The 20856-nt window shown below is 33.1% G+C and overlaps 2 protein-coding genes across 5 annotated transcripts in view; one reads left to right on the top strand and one right to left on the bottom strand.

Moving 5' to 3' along the window:
* The window catches only part of LOC118186689 (KRAB domain-containing protein 2-like), an 89622-nt gene extending 81282 nt beyond the window's left edge, over positions 1–8340 (top strand). For 2 of the 3 annotated variants that reach the window (XM_085820931.1, XM_085820930.1), the window contains 2 exons: positions 1803–1863; positions 6686–8340. In XM_085820931.1, the coding sequence (XP_085677057.1) occupies positions 1803–1838 (36 nt within the window). In that variant the 3' untranslated portion in view covers positions 1839–1863; positions 6686–8340. Of the gene's footprint in view, positions 1–1802; positions 1864–6685 lie in introns of those variants that run through there. The other variant, XR_015042214.1, reaches the window with a different exon arrangement.
* A 3135-nt stretch (positions 8341–11475) lies between these two features.
* Positions 11476–20856, bottom strand: part of LOC146996550 (uncharacterized) — a 193038-nt gene continuing 183657 nt past the window's right edge. For both annotated transcript variants that reach the window (XR_015042212.1, XR_015042213.1), the window contains one exon: positions 11476–11672. The gene's annotated coding sequence lies outside the window, so the exon portion shown is untranslated. The remainder of the gene's footprint in view (positions 11673–20856) is intronic.

Below are 20856 nucleotides of genomic sequence, written 5' to 3'. Positions count from 1 at the left end.
AAAAAGACGCTGGATTAATTTTGAATAGCTGGTACTAGGTTGCATTTTAAGCATTCAGAGCAGATCTATGATAAAATAAAAATTTCAGTTCTAAATATTAAAGTAGGGGTCGATATAATTTCAAAACTGACTTGGCTCTGATCTGCAGTAGTAATTCCACAATGCGCTTTCACTAGGCTTTAGAACTTTCGGACTTCTAGATAAACAGGCATATTTACTTGAATTCTGTATTGAAATCCAATTGCTGTCAAGACAGGATCATAAGAATCCTGTTGACTCTCAATGTGACGATTTATTTAGTTGTGGATTACTTGCTCTTAGATGACAGTTTGATTAGAGAAGGTGCTAATTCACTTTTTAATCATGACCACAAAAACTGATGCATAGCTAACCGGAGGGAAAATCAGGACTAGCTTGAAATTTAACATTAGCTTGAAGCATAACATTAGCTTGAACCATCATTTTTTTCACTGAACAGGAACAGTTCTTTAAAGATACATTAACAGTACAGATATTCAAGCCATTACTCCTTAAGAGACAGCTCTTAGTCGTGTCCATATAAATTATTCCAAATGTGATGGTAATCAGAAAAGACAAGAAAGGAAAACACAGATAAACTTGAATAGACAAATAGTAACACCGTATGTAATTACTTTTAATCGGCAGTAGAAATAATAATAATGAGCTTCATTAGGGATGTAATTAAATCTTGCTTCTATCAGTTAAAATAAAAAATTTCATAAAATTATGAATAACAAATATGGATATGCTTTGCCACAATCCAGTAATCCTGTTCTTTTAGAAAGTATTCTGTAAGTAGACACTAGGAGCCTTTAAATGTTCTGCACTAATAAAATTTACATTTTCATGAATTAATTTCATTAATTGCAAAGAATTAACTACAGTATTAAAGAAAAGTAATGTTAAGTTAAATGCAAGTTTGAAGAAAATTCAGGCTGATATAGAAGGTTTTCATTATTATTATTATTTGTATACTACAGTACAAACAAGTCCTGGAATTAAATATAGCAAGTAATGTAACATATAAATGTACAGAAATTTGTCCACCTTAGGTTTTGAAAATTATATAGTAGTAAGCCAACGTAAACCGTTTGCACAGATGATATTTGTAGTGACAGGAAGCTTTCATTAAAACCTGATACTATTAAATATTACTGTATTGATTTTTAAGATATTGTTGCTTGTTGTAATGAATGTGGATTTTATTATATGCAGTGTAGCTGATATGTTGGCACTGCTAATGCTAATTTAAACATTGCTGGTCACAGTCAGTAAGGACCCGCTGTCAGCCATGTTGCACTCTCCATAACAGGTAATAACAGTTTTTGTGAGGTATTGCCAAGATACATGTGATACCATGGCTTGAAGAATATTGTTTGTCTAAACAATTCATAAATTGAATATTGCATTCATCAAGCTTCACTAATGTTCCATGTTTAAAAAAATTTGATAGTTCACATCAGCATACTTTAATCATGTTGAAAACTATTTCATAAGACTCAACGAGATTACAGTCAATTATACTCTGAGTATTTAACAAAATTTATGCAAGGCAAGTGCCACCTGAAATTTTGCATGCTGCTTCCCTATGACTTTTAGCATTTGAGTATATAATAAGTTAGATTTGATCCCTTTGAACTTTATTTTTGTTAAACAGTTTCAGCAAGTGGCTGTTCATATTTGTTTTGACTTGTGTTTGATCAAATATAAATTATACATATTTGATATTTTGTTTGATTTAAAATTCTCAGTACATCTAAACATCTGATTATGTTATTCAGATAGTGATTAAACAAGAAATAGATGGTGATTCTTGAGGCTTTGAGAACATATATTACTAAGGTAATTATAAAATTTTTCCAGTAATTTATATGTGAATTTAATTGTCTGTATGTGTCTCTGATGAAATTTTTTTCTGTATAAAAATTAGATATGAATTAATTTGAATATAAATATTTGTAATTTATATAATTTAGAAAAGGATATAAATTATAAATATTTCTAATGTTTATGATAACTTATAAATATCTTGTCTATATTAATCATGTTAATTATTTATTAAGCATAAATTTATATTGTTAATTATCATGCTTTTTTATTCATATGCAGGTATTCCTTGCTTTATGAATGTTCACTTTGCAAAACTTTGTTTTAATGAAAGACCTAAATTAAGTAATCTAATTTTATTAGATTTTTTAGCAATAAAAGAAATTCAGAGATGATTTTTTTGCTTTTATGAAGAAAAGGTATAAAATCAAAACTGTAGTTCAGCCTTCATTTTATGCAGTAGTTATAGAAAAGTACAATTAATTATGGTATAGCATAAAAGTTTAAGATACAGGATATAGGATGTTTCATGTTGAATGGGAGGGGAAAAAAAGCTTACCTGGAAATACTGTAATTACTTAATTTTGATAATTCAAATTTACATGAAACTATAGTTATCCAAGTTTCTATAGATGTTCTATATGTCCCCCTCTGGTGACACAGAAAATATGGATGTGGTATTCCAGTGCCTGCCACACTCAGAATAGAATATCCTTTGTTAATGATTCAAGCACTTCAGTTATCCACACTACTTCACTTGTTGTAAGTCCTGGAGAAATGGAGGCACAAACACTTTTTGTTTTTAACAAAACCTCATAGGGAAAAATCAAAGGGATTTGATCTGGGAGATCTCAGTGGCATATTGTTTGACCCAGCATGGCCAATCCAACAAAGCGGTAGACTATTGTTCAGGTTCTAGCGCCCTAAAATTGTAAATTATGGTAATTAACTTTGCCAGAAACGTGAAAAGTGGCTTCAGCCATAAACACAAGTCTGTTCATGAAACCATCCACCTCCAGGTTATCTTTCAAATTCTTACCGAAAGCTTTACGCAGTGGTTTATTGGAAGGTTTTGACGCCTGCACCATCTGAAAGGTGTAATGGCCAGAATTGTAGACATTTCCATAACAGAGACCACACTGTTACATGAAGCACATTGAGTTCAAAATTTGCATGATGTGTTGATTTCATAGCACTTCATAGAAACGTTTTGCAAAATTTTCACCCACTTTGGTATTGGCTGCTGTTTATCCTGGACTGGTTTTCCTGCACAAGTAGCCCATGTCCTAAAACTGCTTGACTCACCATTCAGTTACCTTTTGATGTGTTGGTTTAGTTTATATAATTACGGTTAAGCCTCGAGGGCTATCTGCCTAAGGGAATGTATGCCTTCGTGGAAGACTTTTTAAGGGAAACTGGCTTATATACACATTGGGGAAAACCATGGAAACTTCCATGCAGCCAACCCATTCACGGGATTTGAACCTCGAACCGAACTACCAGTGTTCAGCGACTTTATCGCTCAGCCACTGGTGGGCTGATGTGTTGGTTCTTTACTGAATTTCATGTACAAATGTCTTTGAATGACAATGATAAGTGATAATGTTTTGGCATATTCCAAAATAAGTATTCTTTCTCTTGCAGGGACGGTGGCAATTTGATTAACAGTGCCTTTAGCGGCAATTTCATAATATGAAGATTTTTCACTGTAGCTAGATAAAACTTGTGTAATTGTAGTTTCAGAATTAATATGTTTCAGTTTAATAAATCAGTTACAGAATTTGTACTATGCTATTCTTTTTGTCTCATTGAATATTGAGAAACCCTGTATTTTTTGCAAAGTGTCCGATTGCTGTAGAAAAAGTCATGACAATCAAGACTATTTAACTTTTCAAACATTTCATTCAATCTTTCATATCATACTTCAAGCATTATGATTTCAACATTGAACCAGACAGAAACTGTAGATATGATAATCTGATTTATATAAATGTGGATAAGGTATTAAAAAGTATTCTTTATCCTTTCTTTTCCTATAACATAGGCTTTATATTTCCCACTGTTGAATCTATAATGATTGACACTTTATTTATTACACCTTCTAAAATTTGCTTCCTGCTTTTCCAATTTTGGAAGGCAAAACAATGTGACATGTTTATTTCTATTTATATGGTCTATACCAGCGGTTCTCAACCTTTTGACTAACGCAGACCATCTAAACAAAAACTGAAAACCTTTAGTACTACTACTACAAAGTACTACTACCACCACCACTCTTAAACAAAGCTCAGATCGCATAAATTTACGAGTGTTATAGAAAAAACGCAATCAGGATGTTGGAGTTTTAATTTTGGAATTTAATAGTTTAAAATACTTTGCATCTTTGTGTACCACTATTTTCTGTTGCGTACCACCGGTTGAGAACCCTTGGTTTATACGTTTATAACATTATTTCCTTTTGTTATTTTAGATTTTTAAGGCCCATTTTTGTAAAATGTGACAATTTTTTTTTTTTTTTATATTTGAGAAAACTTTATTTATTTATTTATTTTATTCCCTGGTACTTTCTGCCTATCTGCTTCCACCTCCAGAACGTCACCAATTCGTTGCCAACTTATATTTCACCAAGCTTATATGTGAAAAAGCAGCAGCCATTTTGAAGATGGCAGCAAGCTAAGAATTTCATGAAAGACAACCAATTAAATTTAAAACATTTGCCTTTTCTAAGAAGTCCTCATGTATTTTTTCTATTGTTTTTTTCATGTACACAGTGATTTATTCGCGCACACACACACACACACACGAAAAAAAAATTGCATTGTCTAAAGTCAGCATTGTGTACAAATTTCAGTCCATAAAATTTGATCGTTTAAGAGTACAACTTTGTGGAATGGGAATATTTCACTACTGTTGGACAAAACACCGTATTTCTGAATAAATGCAATGTTTTCATTTTTGTCAGCTGGCAAACTCCACAGTCTTGTTATGATTCCTGACAATGAAAAAAAAAAAAAATTTACTGAATGTAAAAACCAGCAGTAATCAGAAAAATGACTTGTGAAGCTGGAACTTTACAATTTTCAGCTGCATGTTCTCACATGCAAAATACATTTTGGCAATGCCATGTGTTGCCTAATTTATCGAAGTAGTGCATTACATTATGAATAATTTTCAGAGATATGCTGATAAACAGAAAGAACCTTCTTTTCTACATAAATGAATAGTAATTGCTTATTTGCTTTTTGCCATTTCAGTGTATGAAAGATTTCACAGGAATCCTCTACTTTGATAAAGTGGCAGAAATCTGTACTGTATTTCTTCATTTTTAACACAGTATCATTGTATGCTATTGAAAAATTGAACTTTTCAGTTTCAGTACCACTAATTTTAAAAACTTTAAATAAAAAAGAAAGAAATGAGGCGTTAAAATGTACATAAAAATATTTTATCAAGATAGAAATCACTTTATCAATAACCATTAATACCGCTTCATCACTAGATATATTATTTATTACATTTAAACCCATGTGAGAATCCAAATCTTTCTAAGCCATCAGTATTCACATGTTAATATCATTCTTCTTCATTTTTAGAGGTTTGATTCTTCTGAGCAATCTCTTTATAATTTCATATCTAAGATAATGGAAACACTGGTATGTAATATTTTTAAGTAAACAAAACATATAAAACTAACTGCCGGAAAGTAGGAAAAAATTTGGAAAATAGTGGAATTTTTAGGACACTGTTAATTTTAAGGCACGTCCGGTTTTTATGGAAGCGTTTGGGGGTTTATGCTTCTTAATATCGAAGAAATATATTATTTTATTTATTTATTTTTAGTTTGTTTATCCTAACCCTGTCATGGCATAAACACCTGAGCTGGTTGATAGTCTAGAAAGGGTCAGCTGTCCGAGATCGAGCTGATCATAATTCAGAAATTATGACCAATTAATTGGGCTTTTCCTTACTTCTTCTGTCTTCTTTGCAGTAGGATTTTTTTTGGGGGGAGAGGTTTCTTTTAGAAAAACTAGGGATGATGTCATCTGATTTGCAAGGAACAGTTTGCCATAATTGCGAAATTACTACTAATTATATCTGTTCTACAGTTGGGATATCCTCTGATAGAATTCTTTTGTGGTAAGCTTTAAAAAAGATAGTGATGGTATCATTTAAAAGCTTCTTTGCTGGGTTTAGGTCTTTATACCATGTCTTCTATAATTTCACTGAAAAATGCTAGTCTGCAAAAAGTAGTTGATCATAATTTGGAAATTATGACAAGTTATTTGGGCTTTTCCCTCACTTCTCCTGTAGACAGCACAGCCTCTTTGTGATAAGATACTTTTGTGAAAGCCTTCTTTTTAAAAAAATCTGGGGATGATGTCATTTGGTCTGCATGGGGTAGTTGGTCATAACTCAGGAATTATGATTAGTTAATCCTCTTTGTAACAAAATTCTTTTGTAGAAAACTTTTCTAAAAAAATGCTAGCAATGATATCATTTGAGAAATAAGATCCCTTTGTTGGGTTAATGAACAGAAAAGAAGAAATTTTTACTATTGTAGTATCTTAATTATACAGCATAACAAAACCTTTAGTATTTAAACAGTTAATATAGTCATGGTGTGAAAAAAAAATTTTATGGGTAACTATTATAAAATGCAGTGATGCAGTTTTTGTGCTATATATCATATATTTTTTACAGTCATTGAATGAAGATTATAACTGTTGCTTCTCTTGTTGCTCTTTTATTTTAAAAAAACTGTGTTAAATATGTGAAGTTTTTGAACTTTTCGCAAATGTGATATTCAACTAGGATTTCTAAAAATTTTTATTTTCAGATTTTCCAACTATGCATGAAAATAAATGCATTTTTCTTCAGTAATGGACCAACCTGCATATTGGACCTATTTGGACTTTAAATGCTGTCTTATTATTAATTTTGTAGCTGCTACTTGAAAATTGTGTGAAATGTTTGAGCAAAAGTATTTTATAAATATTATTTGATATTTTATTTATATTTTTATGATTTAATCTAATCATGAAAGGTTCCTAACTGCATTGTATACAAAAATTTCAGACTTTCCAACATTTATAGTGTAGAACTGAAGATTATATTTGATGTCATAAAATTATGATGGCCATTTTGTCTGGTTATATTCCTTTATTTAATACTGAATAGGATATTGAAATGATAATGATTCAGTTTTTGAAATGATTTAAGGTTCCCTTGCAGGTGAAAAGTGTGTGTCCTGCTGTTAGGCATATATTCTCAATACCATTTACTACTGCATGGTTTTCCTTCATAATGCATTTCACCTTAAGTGGATACATATAAAGTATTTTCAGTTTCAATATGACTTTGAAAATATTTCTTCTGTTAATAATTTGAATGTTAAATGTAACAGAATGCATTTAAATGTGAAATGTGTTTACATAAAAATTGCACATGCATATCTTTTTTTGGAGAGTAAGTTTCTTTATGCATGTGTTTAGAAGAAATTATAAAAAAATATTTAGGAAAAATTGCATTATTAAAAAAGTAAATAAAACGTTCAAACGAAAATTGCATAAAAGAAGAGTGAACTGTATTTTTGTCACAGAATAAGTCATATGTACTTAGTCTCGTATATGTATGGTTAGCTTTTCTTCATTAGTTTTAATTTTCTTCAGTTTTTACATGTATTTTCAGTTAAAAGTGGTATTCCATTGAGAATGTCTAAAGCTTTTCAGCCTCAGATATTAAGCATAAATGCTAAAATACGAAAAGCTACTCTATTTGAGATGTATTTGAAACTACTAAAAATAGTACACATTTCCTTTACCTAGTCACTATTATGTTTGAATAAGTAAATTCTTTTTGATTAAAAAAAAATCTCACTTTCCTCCTGTCTTAGCAGTTCTTAAATTCATACAACAGCAGTATATGTGGTTAAGTAATGATTTTGTCAATCTTAGCCTATACTATAGTCTATTACTTTAGAATAGGCTGTTTTTCTCCTTGCTTCCACCATGACTCAAAACAATGGCAGTGACTGCTAGGGAAAAAAGGTCAAATCCAGTAATTTATTAAAATCCCATAAGTTCCTGTGTAGAGTGACGATAAAAATATGATACATTATGATTACAAATGAAGAGAGGGTTGCTATGACCTTAAAATGTTTGTTTTAAAGTAACAAACTATACTTTAGTAATTTAAATTTTGTCTCGCTTATAATTTTTTTCACATGTAATGTTGGCAGGTCTGGAATTTGTAAGTCCTACATTGAAAATTAATTTATTTTGTGAGTTGAATTCAGGGTCTTATTTGCTTGTTTCATTTTCCTTAATATTTAAAAATTGAGGAAATTATCATTTATCGACATTTCTCACCGAATATCTATTATAAAAGACTTGTGATAAAATGTTGACAAAAAGAAAGTATTTTTGATGCTTATGCATTTGAAATGTATGTATTATTAATTTTTGTTTATGAAATTAAAAATATATTTTACTATTTGGTTGTTCTCTATAAAAGCTTTGAGATTTTTTTTTTTCAAACTTTTTGATGCAACTGTAATCTTTATCAGAGTGTTGAAGAATTCAAGGAGATAATTTTTCAAATATTATTTGTTGTGTTTTGATGCAAAATAATGCCATGAATGCACATACTGCATGTATCACAGATGATTTTGCTTGAAGTTTAAATGACATCCAAATACTTTTGTGACATAATTTTCCCATTTTAAAGACAAAATGTTAACCCTTTGCATTTGAGCGGTGCCTCTCAGGCACCATTGCATGTGATGCGATAACTCGCACGGTGCCTAAGAGGCACCGTTCGAATCGATGTGTTTATTTGTGTTTGACCTAAGGAATATCGCTTGAGAGATCTTGTTGGCCTTTTGTAGATCATATTATGAGGTGCCTGAATAGCTATAAGGATGTCTTATCTCAACTAAAGGTTGTCTTTGCAATGCTTATGCAATTAAATGTCTTATTTCAAAAATACTTGCGACTGCCAGTAGGACTCTGTCTTCGACATCAGTTCGAACTGAACCTTCTTGCCGATCACAGTATTTCTTTCAAAGTTACTGAGCCCAATAAGTATGGAACACGACGAAGAAGTTACTTCTAGCGAAGATGAGCTTAATTTTTCGGCAATAACGAACGAAATTACATCACTACATAGACAGCTTGCCCATGAGAAAGAAGACGGAAGTGATAAAGATAGTGACAACGTTAGAGGAGCAAGAAGACAAAAAATTCGAATAATCGATAGTGAATCTGGAAGCCAAAGTGATTGTACAGAAAAGACTGAACCTTCAGAATAGACAGTGTGCACAGAATCCAAAGAAATCCCCAGAAGAATACTGTTTGTATCCGGTGAAAGACAAGTAGGACTACACGTATTTGCACACATAAAAGAACCAATAGATTTTTCCAAATTATTTTTCACCGAGTATTTAGTTACTGACATAGTGCAGGAAACTAACAGTAATGCTGCAAGGAAGGTGGAAGGGAAGACCTTATCATCCCATTCTATATGGCGATCATGGTACGATATAACAGTTACCGAATTTTGGGCATTTATTGGGGCAATCATAAATATGGGGACAATGCCACTGGCAAACATACAAGAATACTGGTCGAAAAATGATACTAGTTATATTCTGTTTTACTCAGACACGTTTACGAGAGACCGATTTTGTCAAATATTTTGGAGACTTCACCTCAAGACATCCCTTAGAAAACACAAACCCTAGAACCCGTTTGCAGTTAGTATCTGGTTTCCTCGAGTATATAAATGAAAGGTTCTTGAATTATTTTGTACCCGGAGAGCAGATTTGTGTGGATGAGTCGACTGTCAAATTCAAAGGCCGCATATCATTCATTACGTACAATCCAATGAAACCTACAAAATGGGGAATTCGGGTTTATACGCTCGCAGATTCAAATACCGGCTTCATTTGTGCTATTCTGCCATATTATGGATCTCTAACAACAGAGACTTTGATAAGACTCGATCTACCAGTATCAACCAGAATACCGCTACATCTATACAAAATGATACAGAATAAAATTCTTGGTGTTCAGGGTCACCACATGTTCACAGACCATTATTATACGAGTTACATATTGGCGGAAGAATTACGCAAACAAAAGTGCCACTTAACTGGGACGATCATGACAAATAGAAAGCACCTGCCATGTGAAATATGAAAGCCAAAATTTGAGAATCGAACCATATGTGTATATCGTAAAGGTAATATTTTGGTTCTTGCGTGGAAGGACAAGAGGATTGTGATGGCTTTGACTACTTGGAATAATGCGGGAATAACTCCTGTAAGAAGAACTCTACGAGGCGGTATTGAAGTCGTTATAAAAAAGCCCAATGTTATTGTAAATTACATCAAATTTATGAGCAGTGTTGATTGAGCTGACCAACTGGCTTCGACATATTGTTTTTTAAGAAAATCTGTAAAATGGTGGCGAAAACTATTTTTTGGGGGTTTGGAGATCTGCTCCATCAATTCATACATTCTTTATAAATCAGTAAAGAAGCAGAGAAACGAACGGCTGCTTAGTCACCTACAATATTTGAAAACTTTAGTGGATCAACTGAGAGGAGACTTTCGACAAAAACAACCCAGCACAGCATTTCTGAAGCGATCCGACTAAATGGGAAGCTGCATATTATTTTGATGGGGCAAAAAAAAGATTGCAAGGTTTGCTCCCAAAGACGACAAACTGTATATTAATGTGACACATGTCTCGACAAGCCAAGGATGCATATTGGAGATTGTTTTGTAAAATATCATGTGAAGCAAAATTTTAGAACGTAATGTTTAATACATATGTTTCATTAAGTTAAAGAATATGTATAATGTTAAAATATACGAGTTTAAAGTGTTTTATTGTGTCTAAAATTATTTTAAGTTAACAATAAGGAACTCATGATGTAAGCGGGAGTGGCTGATTACTCTCGAGTTGCTGGTTCACCCGACAGAAAAGCGCCTCAAGCGCAAAAGGTTAATTTTTGAACAGAATAACTTATTTTTGGAAAAAAAATTATTTATTACATAAACAAGACTAGACAAACACTAACTTCAAATTTATAGTTTACTAACTATTCAAAGAATTCTATTACTATTTTATAGTTTCACTTGAACACATTTAAAATTTTAATATCATTTTTGAGAACTAAAAATATTTCATCACTTGTTTGAGACACTAGTGTATGTAAGTTACACTGCATGCAAATTATCAGTGAAATTATTTGAAATGGAAATATTGAAATGATGTCTTTGATTTAAATTTTAATTTTAGAAGGCTCTTTTTTTAATTATTATTTATTTTGCTTTAAATTAGAAAAATTAGAAATAGGCTTGAAAAACCTTAAATTAGTTTATGATCCTTGCTTTTAAATGCCTAAATAACTCAATTTATTTCAGTGCTTAATGTTTTTAAATTTTTACTATGTACATAACTAGCTGTTATATGGACCTCATCAGATTTGCTCCTAATTATAAAATGAAAAACATTTCCAGCTGCAATAGTGTAAAATATAACAAAAGGCTATAGAATGTTTTCCCTACACTATATATCCATTTTTGATTTGTGCAGAAATCAATATTTATGCCTCTTTTAACTCAAATTCCATTTTTATTAGAGCCTGCTCATATACAAAGGAAAGATTTATTACCAATTCCTTTCATATTTCAGGTTAGAATTTGTCATCTGTAGATAAAAAACAGAACATACTTTTTCTCATCAGTTCTTTAAGCTGTGCACTAGAGTGGCTCCAAAAAACCTTTTTTTTTTTTTTTGATGCAGAATGCTATGCAGCTATAAAAAATAATAATAATAAAATTAAAAAAAAATTTTTTTCATATAAAAAAAAGTATCTTTCGCACCCATATCGCACTCAGCATTTTTTGAAAAGTAATGAAATTTCGTTGTTTTCTGTCAGTTTTTTAATAATTACTAACAAAATGCAATTTTGTGAAGTTTAGGGCATGAGGGTCTCGAAAAAGTTTAGAAAGTTTGAAAGAAAAAATTTCAAATTGTTACCCCCAAAAAAACTCAACACTTTTTTTTTTTTTTTTTTTTGTAAAAATGGGAATATTAATATTTCATAATTTCTGATAATTTGACTTTCTCATTTTTAGTAAACAAATGATAAATATATTAACCATTTTTAATTTATTATTCAAAAGAATATGCCTTAAAGTTAGTTTCTGGGGAAAATTCTGGCATGCTGCATCATGATAGGAAGGTCATCCCTAATCAAGCCTTCTCTTACATCTACGGCACACACCTTTTTAAATGCTTCGGTCATAAGTTAGGCACACTGTTCTACAACCTGGGAGTCATAAAGGAAACTTTGGAAATCTGGTTGCAATGATGGGCCTGTTATTAATATATTTTACATGTCCATAATAGTGGAGGAGAAGAGATATTGAAATTATCTCATCAAATCTTATTGATGCAATCTGTTGCTTTGAAGTTTTGTATAGTCTTTTACTTGAAAAATTATCTAGCTTTCAACGATTGACACAGTCCTAGTTCTCTGATGTCTTCTACAATCATTCCGAGGATCATATTTCCAGGATGTGTAAAGATAACATTCCATTCAGTTTACTGGCTTAATGACGTGGGGTGAATTTTGAGTTAGATATCGTGATGTTCTCATGGCTTCAAAAACTATTTCAGGATCACCTGTGAAATTTTTGCTGGTTTTGATTTTGACCCAGAGAAGCATGTAATAATTCAAATTAAAATATATCTACCTTCATCAGTGTGTTTTTCTAAGCTCATGTAAAGTCTAAGAGTTCGATTTGCTGTCTTCTTGAACCTAAAAGTAGACCAGAATCATGAGCTGCTAAATATTCTGAAATCATACATGATTTTTATGGCCACAGAAATATCAAGTATAATTGATCTTTGCTCAATATCTTTCTGTTAACTTGAGGAACAGAGGATCCAAAGAGAACCAGTTAAAGTTTTCTGTAGCCAACAAGTTTTTCTTCTCCAGTCGATGTAGATGTGGGTTCTATAGCACTGAAGGATGTGGGCCCTGTGGCAGCACCATCCAAGTGACAAAATAGATGATGAAACTAGAGTTTATGGAAATTTCCGGTTATGTTTTACCACCAATCCTCAAATTCCATATCACAGATTATGTTCTTACTGCATTAATATAAATATTAACAAGACATAGTGCACAATAAAAATTAAACTTTATTTAGGAACTTCGCGCACACTGCCCGACAGCCTGCCTGTTTCGCTCTGCTCGCTACTCGTAAGAAACTTCTCCTCTAGGGTTGCCACACTTATCGGAGGGCGCAAGGCGCGCTCCTTATCGCCATCACCACAGAGTTTCCCCCCAGTTCCTTTAATGGCTATTCAAAGGAACGACATAGGTTATGAAATTATCTCAGAGTATCCGTACTGTCGGGTATTTTTACATGATTACAAAATTAGAATAGATCAAAATGAAATTCAATATATGACAAGGTATTGACACATAATAAACATGAAATAACAAGAAATATGTTAAGATATGAATTTAAAAAAAATGTTTTAAATTGTTATGTAAGAAGCAAGTTTCTTAGGGAAGTGAACATATCTTCCCGATCTGGTGACAGTTTGTGTCTTAGAGAGTTCGTTTGCAGATTTATTCTGCTGAACTGTCTTTAAGTCTTTATTTGTTTTTAGTTCAGGCAATTTAGAGTCCGAAAGCAAATAGGCTGGTTTCACACGGTCTATAGACACAGTAGATTTCAGACCGTTAATATCAATTGTGAAAGTTTTGTCCGTTCTAGAAAGAACTTTATGCGGACCTGTATATGGTTGGCACAGAGGTGGCTTTACTCGATCGACACGTAAGTATACATGCGTACACGACTTTAAGGTAGCACTTACGTAACATTTTTCTTGGCAATGTGCAGATGTTGCTATTGGATTCAACTGTTGCATTCTATGCCGAAGATTCGTGATAAATTGTGTGTCATACGGAGATATCTTAGATGACGTTATCATATCACTAGGCAGCTTGAGAGTTGTGCCGTACACCAGTTCAGCACAAGATGACTGTAGATCTTCCTTTACGGCTGTCCGAATACCAAGCATAACAACTGGTAGTGTTTCAGTCCAGTTATTGGTCTCGTGAGCCTTGAGAGAAGATTTTAAATGTCGATGAAATCGTTCAACAATGCCGTTTGACATTGGATGATAGGCTGTTGTTGTGATTCTGTTCGTACCCAAAATGCGCGTGAATTCTGCAAAAAGTGCGGATCTCATTTGAGAACCTTGGTCTGTTGTTATGATCGATGGGCAGCCAAAACGAGATATCCAACAGTTGAAGATGGCTCTGCAAATGGTTTCCGTTTTCATATCCGGGATGGGAATGGCTTCAGGCCATCTGGAGAATCTATCTATTAGAGTCAAAAGGTACACGTTGCCTTCTGATGGAGGTAACGGTCCGACGATATCCATATGGATTTCTGAAAAACGTGCATCAGGAAGAGAGAATGTGCCCAGTGGTGCTTTAGTATGCCTAGTAATTTTCGATTTTTGGCAAGATTCACAGGATTTCACCCAATTTTTGATATGACGTTTCATATCGGGCCATACATAACGAGAACAAATAAGCTTCGTAGTAGCTGCAATTCCTGGATGTGACAGATTATGCAGATGATTAAAGATGAGTCTGCGAAAGGAATTCGGAACAAATGGACGAGGAATGTCTGTTGATATGTCACAAAGAATATTACCATCAGAATATTGGCACGGTTTAAATTCCAGTTTCAAAGATGATGTGTTGTTTTTGAGAAGGTCTTGTACCTCCGGATCATGCCGTTGAGCTTCCGAAAATTTTTTAAAATCCAAAAATGGAGATTTTGTTATGGAATCAATTTCGATTCTTGAAAGAGCGTCAGCAACGACATTTTTTGAACCTTGCACATGCCTAATATCAGTAGAGTACTGAGAAATAAAATCTAAATGGCGCAATTGTCGAGGTGAACATTTATGAGGGTTCTGTTTAAAAGCGTATATTAACGGTTTTTGATCCGTATAAATTATAAAATTTCTGCCCTCTAACATGTGTCGGAATTTCTTAATTGCAGAATAAATAGAAAATAATTCCCTATCGTACGCGGACCATTTCTGTTGACTTTTACTGAGTTTCATAGAGAAAAATGCTATAGATTCCCATGTTTGTTGAGACAACTGCATAAGTGTGCCGCCGATTGCGACGTCTGAGGCATCTACCCAGATGCTTAGCTGGGCTCCGGGAATAGGGTGTCTCAAAAGGGTAGCCTGAGCAATGGCATTTTTGGCAGCAATAAAGGCTTGTTCAGCATTCTCGTTCCAATTTAATTGTGGGGATGAATCCTGAACACGAGAACGAGATTTCTTTTTATTAATATAGCCTTCTAACAATTTTATTAAAGGAGAAAGAATATGTGCTGCTTTAGGTATGAAACATCTATAAAAGTTAAACATGCCTAAAAATCGGCGAAGCTGAGTGAGAGTGGTAGGTTGAGGAAAATCTAAAATACATTTGACTTTGTCAGGAAGAGGTTCAATTCCGTTTTCACTAAGGTGAAAACCTAAGAAATCAATAGATGTTTGACCAAAGGTGCATTTTGAAACATTTATGCAAAGTCCATATTCCTGAAGTTTGGAAAATAAAGCTTTCAAATGCCTGCAATGTTCCTCAGAATCTTTAGAGGCTATGAGCAAGTCATCGACAAAAGCGTAAACGCCTTCTAAATCCCGCGTGACTTCATCTATAAAACGTTGAAAAGTCGCAGATGCATTGCATAAGCCGAATTGCATACGGATACTTTCGAATAAACCGAATGGTGTGCATATGGCGGTTTCGTGGATGTCGGCTGGGTTAATTGGTATTTGATGGTATGCCTTAATCAGGTCGACATGACTAAAAATTTTAGTACCGTGTATTGCAGCAGTAAAATCGGCTAAGCATGGAATAGGGTATTTGTCTTTTATTGTTTGAGCGTTCAATGCTCGATAATCTCCTACAGGTCTCCATTCCAGACTTCCCTTTTTTGGAACCATGTGAAGTGGGGATGCATAATTGCTGCTCGAAGGTCTCAAATGCCCCAATTGCATCATAGTTTGAAATTCTTGTTTTGCTATTTTTAAGCGATCTGGAGCTAACCGACGAGGTTTTGCAACCACAGGTGGACCTTTAGTTATGATATAATGAACGGTGTTATGTTTAACAGGTTGGTTAGGATCTGGTAATCTAGTAACTGAAGGAAATTCTTTTAAAATTTTGTGATATGGTGTATCACTAAATACAGTTTTTACTGAATAAATGCTTCCATTTTTCACGCAACCGACGGTTTTAAAATGCGTTTTTAAATCTTTGAGACATTTGTTTCTGAGATCAGGGACCAATTCAAAGAAATGGAGAAAATCTGCTCCAAGAATGGGTGTACTAACATTTGCTATAAGAAAAGTCCATGTAAACTGTCGTCTTAATTTGAAATCCAAAGAAAGTGTTTTTTGACCATAAACATGAATAGTAGAAGAATTAGCAGCGAAAAGTGTTTGTTGGGACGAATTCCGTTTTTGAGAATTATTTGCTGGAAGTAAGGACACGTCAGAGCCGGTATCGACCAAGAATGAAAGGTTTGTTCTACGGTCACGAACGAACAGGCGACGTGAAACTTGAGGCAAAGAATAAGTCGCCTCTATTCTTTGCTGGTTTCGTTTCCCTGCCACGAACAAGGTTTTGTACATTTGTCATCTCTACACTTTTTCCCAAAACGTCTATGATACCAGCAAACAGAATAATCATCTCTCCTTTTGGAATTGCTTCTTTCCTTATTGCGATCTCCGCGATTTGGCGAGCGACCACGAGAAAGAGAAATGCGATCAATACGTTTGTTTAATTTTTCTATTTGTTTAAATAATTTATCCTCAAGAGACTGATCGACTGTGCGAGAAACGGCACAAGTCCCTGGGGTTGGATTTACTTCTAAAATTCTGTCGGCAATTTCTGCAGCTTTATCTACAGTTAAATTGGAAACCGCTGCCAAAATAGACTGAACAGTCGAAGGCAAACGTTGAAGGAATAATTCTAACATTAAGTTATCAGGAACATTTAAAGATTCTGCTCGACGTTTCATATTTCTAAGCAAATCGGAAGGTTTTCGAGAACCTAATTCTTCTCCAGATAATAATTGGCGAATTTCTTGCTGAGAAGATTCTCCTGAACGATTTATTAACTCAGTTTTGAGCTTTGTATATGGATCAATAGGGTCTGGTTTCATAAGTAAATCCCGTACTATTGATGCAATATCTGGAGGAAGATGAGCAACTACATAATTATATTTAGTAATGGATTCTGTGATAGGTTTGGGGGTGGCGAGAGCAAAGGTACTTTCACACATAATAAACCATAAAGAGGGGTCTGATCGGTTATAAACCGGAATTTGGACGGCATAAACATCAGACATTGTGCAAGGTTTTTAAGCCAAAATAAAAGGAAAAATTTAACTATAGAAAATGAAATTAAATGATAAGTAGAAAACAGAATTATAAAATGATCTATAATTACTACTCATCTGTGATCCGTAGGACGAAAACCGATGTAATCCATTACTTCTGGTTTGGAGATCTTGAGTGATGGCTTGTAGTCAAAACCGAAAGTGCTTGAGAACTGTTCATACGATTTAACACAGTCCGGGTTACCATTATGGCGTTTTCCTGTTATGTTTTACCACCAATCCTCAAATTCCATATCACAGATTATGTTCTTACTGCATTAATATAAATATTAACAAGACATAGTGCACAATAAAAATTAAACTTTATTTAGGAACTTCGCGCACACTGCCCGACAGCCTGCCTGTTTCGCTCTGCTCGCTACTCGTAAGAAACTTCTCCTCTAGGGTTGCCACACTTATCGGAGGGAGCAAGGCGCGCTCCTTATCGCCATCACCACAAGTTTATTGAAATATTGCAGATATACAGTGCAACGTTCGAGATCTGCACTCTTTGGGACTCCTATGATTCCGGATGTGGGATCTTTCCAGAAATTAGATCATCAGTTTAACTCTAGTAAGATGACATGTAGAAATTTTAAAGTTAAAAATATGACATAGTGATTTATGAAATAATTAAACATTTATAACCTTAAAGAAATCAAAATTTACCCCCCAAAACACCATCAATATTTATCACATCTCTCAATTTAAGTTGTTTAATTTGCTTCCTTTTAGTGCTAACAATTTCTCTTTATTTCTATAGATTGACATAATTTCTTGCTCAGTTACAAAGCTCCACTGTTCAAATCCCGTAACTGCCGTTTCGAGAATTTCCACTAAATCATCAAGCGAAATTTTTTTGCTTTCAACAACCTCTCTGTCTCTTTCTTCACTATTGGTAGAGATATTTTCTGAATTTAGAACCATACTACAGGTTTCGCTTTCCGTTAGTTGATTGTTGACTGGGAGAACTGTCATCGCAATGAAAAACCCTTGTTATATGATCTTCATTTATTATCTCTTCCCCACATTCTTCATGAATTCCATTTAGAATATTTTGCATTATGTTTGCCATATTTGAAAATCTTCTAATTCGCGACTATCATCATAAAGTTCTGCTAAAACATTAATGGTGATGTAGGCTGAGATGGGTGACTAAAGACATGTTATTCTGCTAAATTTTGTCTCACTTCTATCTCATGCTGACGAAGCTAAGCCTAATATATTAGTTCTCCTTATGTCTATTCCTCATATATGCTTAAGGCTTGTCTGAGTGCTGTTATATATGTAACTGTAACTGTATCTATTATTATCTTTAAATATAACTCTAATATAGAATAGTAGATGAGCAATGTAGAATAAATACATTACAAGCTGTACGTTTGTGTACATCTTGTAATCATCACTGAGCACGTACCCAACACATATAAAATACAACACATGGCGCAGCCCATAGTTGATTAAAAAAGAAAATCTTTTTTGAAGAACCATGCAGCCTCGGTAAAGATGTTCTAAACAAAAACATCATGGGAAGTTGTTTACTGTGAAATCGAAACTTATATCGCTGGTAAGTGAGTTGTTTATTTTTATTGGAAGTGGCTAAAAATACGTATATATAAACTATTTAAAATCCTAAATTAAATATGGATGGATTAAAGCCACCAAGTAATCTAAGTTTCGAAGGAAATTTAAGCGAAAATTGGAAGAAATGGAAACAAAAATTCCAAATTTATATGTCAGCGTCTGGTGGTATTACTAAATCACCTGAAATTAAAGTAGCTATTTTATTGCATATTATTGGTGAAGAAGCACTTGAAAAATTTAATACTTTTAATTTAAGTGAAGAAGATAAGAAGGATGTTGACAAAGTAATTGAAGCTTTCAAAAATTTTTGCATACCGAAAGCAAACGAAAGTGTTGATAGACATATATTTTTCTGTCGAACACAACATGTAAATGAATCGTTTGATGATTTCTTAACCGATTTAGTTTAATAAGGGATAGAATAGTAAGTGGAATTCTAAATAAAAATCTCAAAGATAGATTATTAAGGGAAGATCAGTTAACATTGGAGAAATGTATTAAAATGTGTAAAGCTTCTGAATTAGCAGAACTTCAGCTGAAAACTTTAACTGAAGAACATAAAATAGAAGCTATCAAACGCAATAAATTTCGACCTTCAGAGGAAAAAAGTCAGCCTTGTAAGAAAGACTATCATGTAAAACAAAAGCAACAAAGTACTAAATTTTCTTCAAACTATCAAGGAAATAAGTACAATAATCCAAAACCATGTAGAAAATGTGGAACTTTTCATAAGTTATACAACTGTCCTGCTTATAATAAGATTTGCTTGTACTGTAAAAAGAAAAATCACTTTTCTAAAATGTGCACTTTTAAAAATGTTAATGTTGTACAGAATAATTTAGAGCATGAGTTACATAATAATGGTAATGAATATATTTTAGGGTCAGTAGAAGATATAAATCCATTTTCTAAAAATAAAACCGAATGGTTTGAAAAACTAAAAGTAAACATATCTAAATATTTATTTGTTAAGTTGGATACTGGAGCTCAGTGTAATGTGCTACCATTGCCTAAATTTAAACAATTAAATTTAAGAGAGAAATGTTTGACTAAATCAAAAGTCACTTTAAATAATTACAGTGGTACTACAATTGATGTAGTTGGAAAATGTAAATTATTATGTGAAACATCGAAAGGGGACAAGGATGAGATAGAATTTCAAGTCGTAGCATGTGATAAAACTGTTCCAGCTATTTTAGGTTTACCTACATTGCAAAAATTAAACCTAATACAAAGGATTTGTACAGTAAATCCTGATTCTAATGAAAGGTTACCAGAACTTTTAAAAGGATATCAAGATTTGTTTAAAGGAACTAGGAATTTAACTGGATATGCATATCATATTAAATTAAAACCAGGAGCTGTTGGTAAAATAGAACCCTGTAGGAAAATTCCACTTAGCTTATGAAATCCATTAAAAAAGGAATTAGCAAGAATGGAAAAAGATAGTATTATAAAGAAAGTTAACCAACCAACAGAATTCGTGAATTCTTTAGTGGTAGTAAGGAAAAAGGATGGTAATTTAAGAGTGTGTTTAGATCCTCAGCACCTTAACCAAAATATACTGAGAGAACATTATCACATACCAACCTTTGAAGAAATTTCATCTCAAATGACAAATGCAAAGGTCTTTAGTATTTTAGATGCAAACAAAGCATTTTAGCAAATTAAACTTATCAGGTTCAATGTTTCTTCTAACTTTCTTCGGAAACATACAATGACCTGACTAGAACAGAGAGCTTACTAAAGCTATGTTCACTAATTGTAGTAAGTGGACAGGATACAGACGAAGGGTATACAAAACCCTTTATTTTTTTCTTTATATACAATGACTTCCGTACTTCGGAATACAATGACCCTCCACTCGGGGTCTAACTTAAAAGATATCAAAATAAAACTAAACTCTAATTTAACTTTAG

The sequence above is a fragment of the Stegodyphus dumicola genome, chromosome 7 (assembly GCF_044657685.1).
Source record: "Stegodyphus dumicola isolate Sdum_Otavi_A_Nest chromosome 7, ASM4465768v1".
NCBI lineage: Eukaryota > Metazoa > Arthropoda > Arachnida > Araneae > Eresidae > Stegodyphus > Stegodyphus dumicola.
Note: the sequence above shows the minus strand (reverse complement) of the source record. Positions and strands in the feature narration are given on the sequence as shown.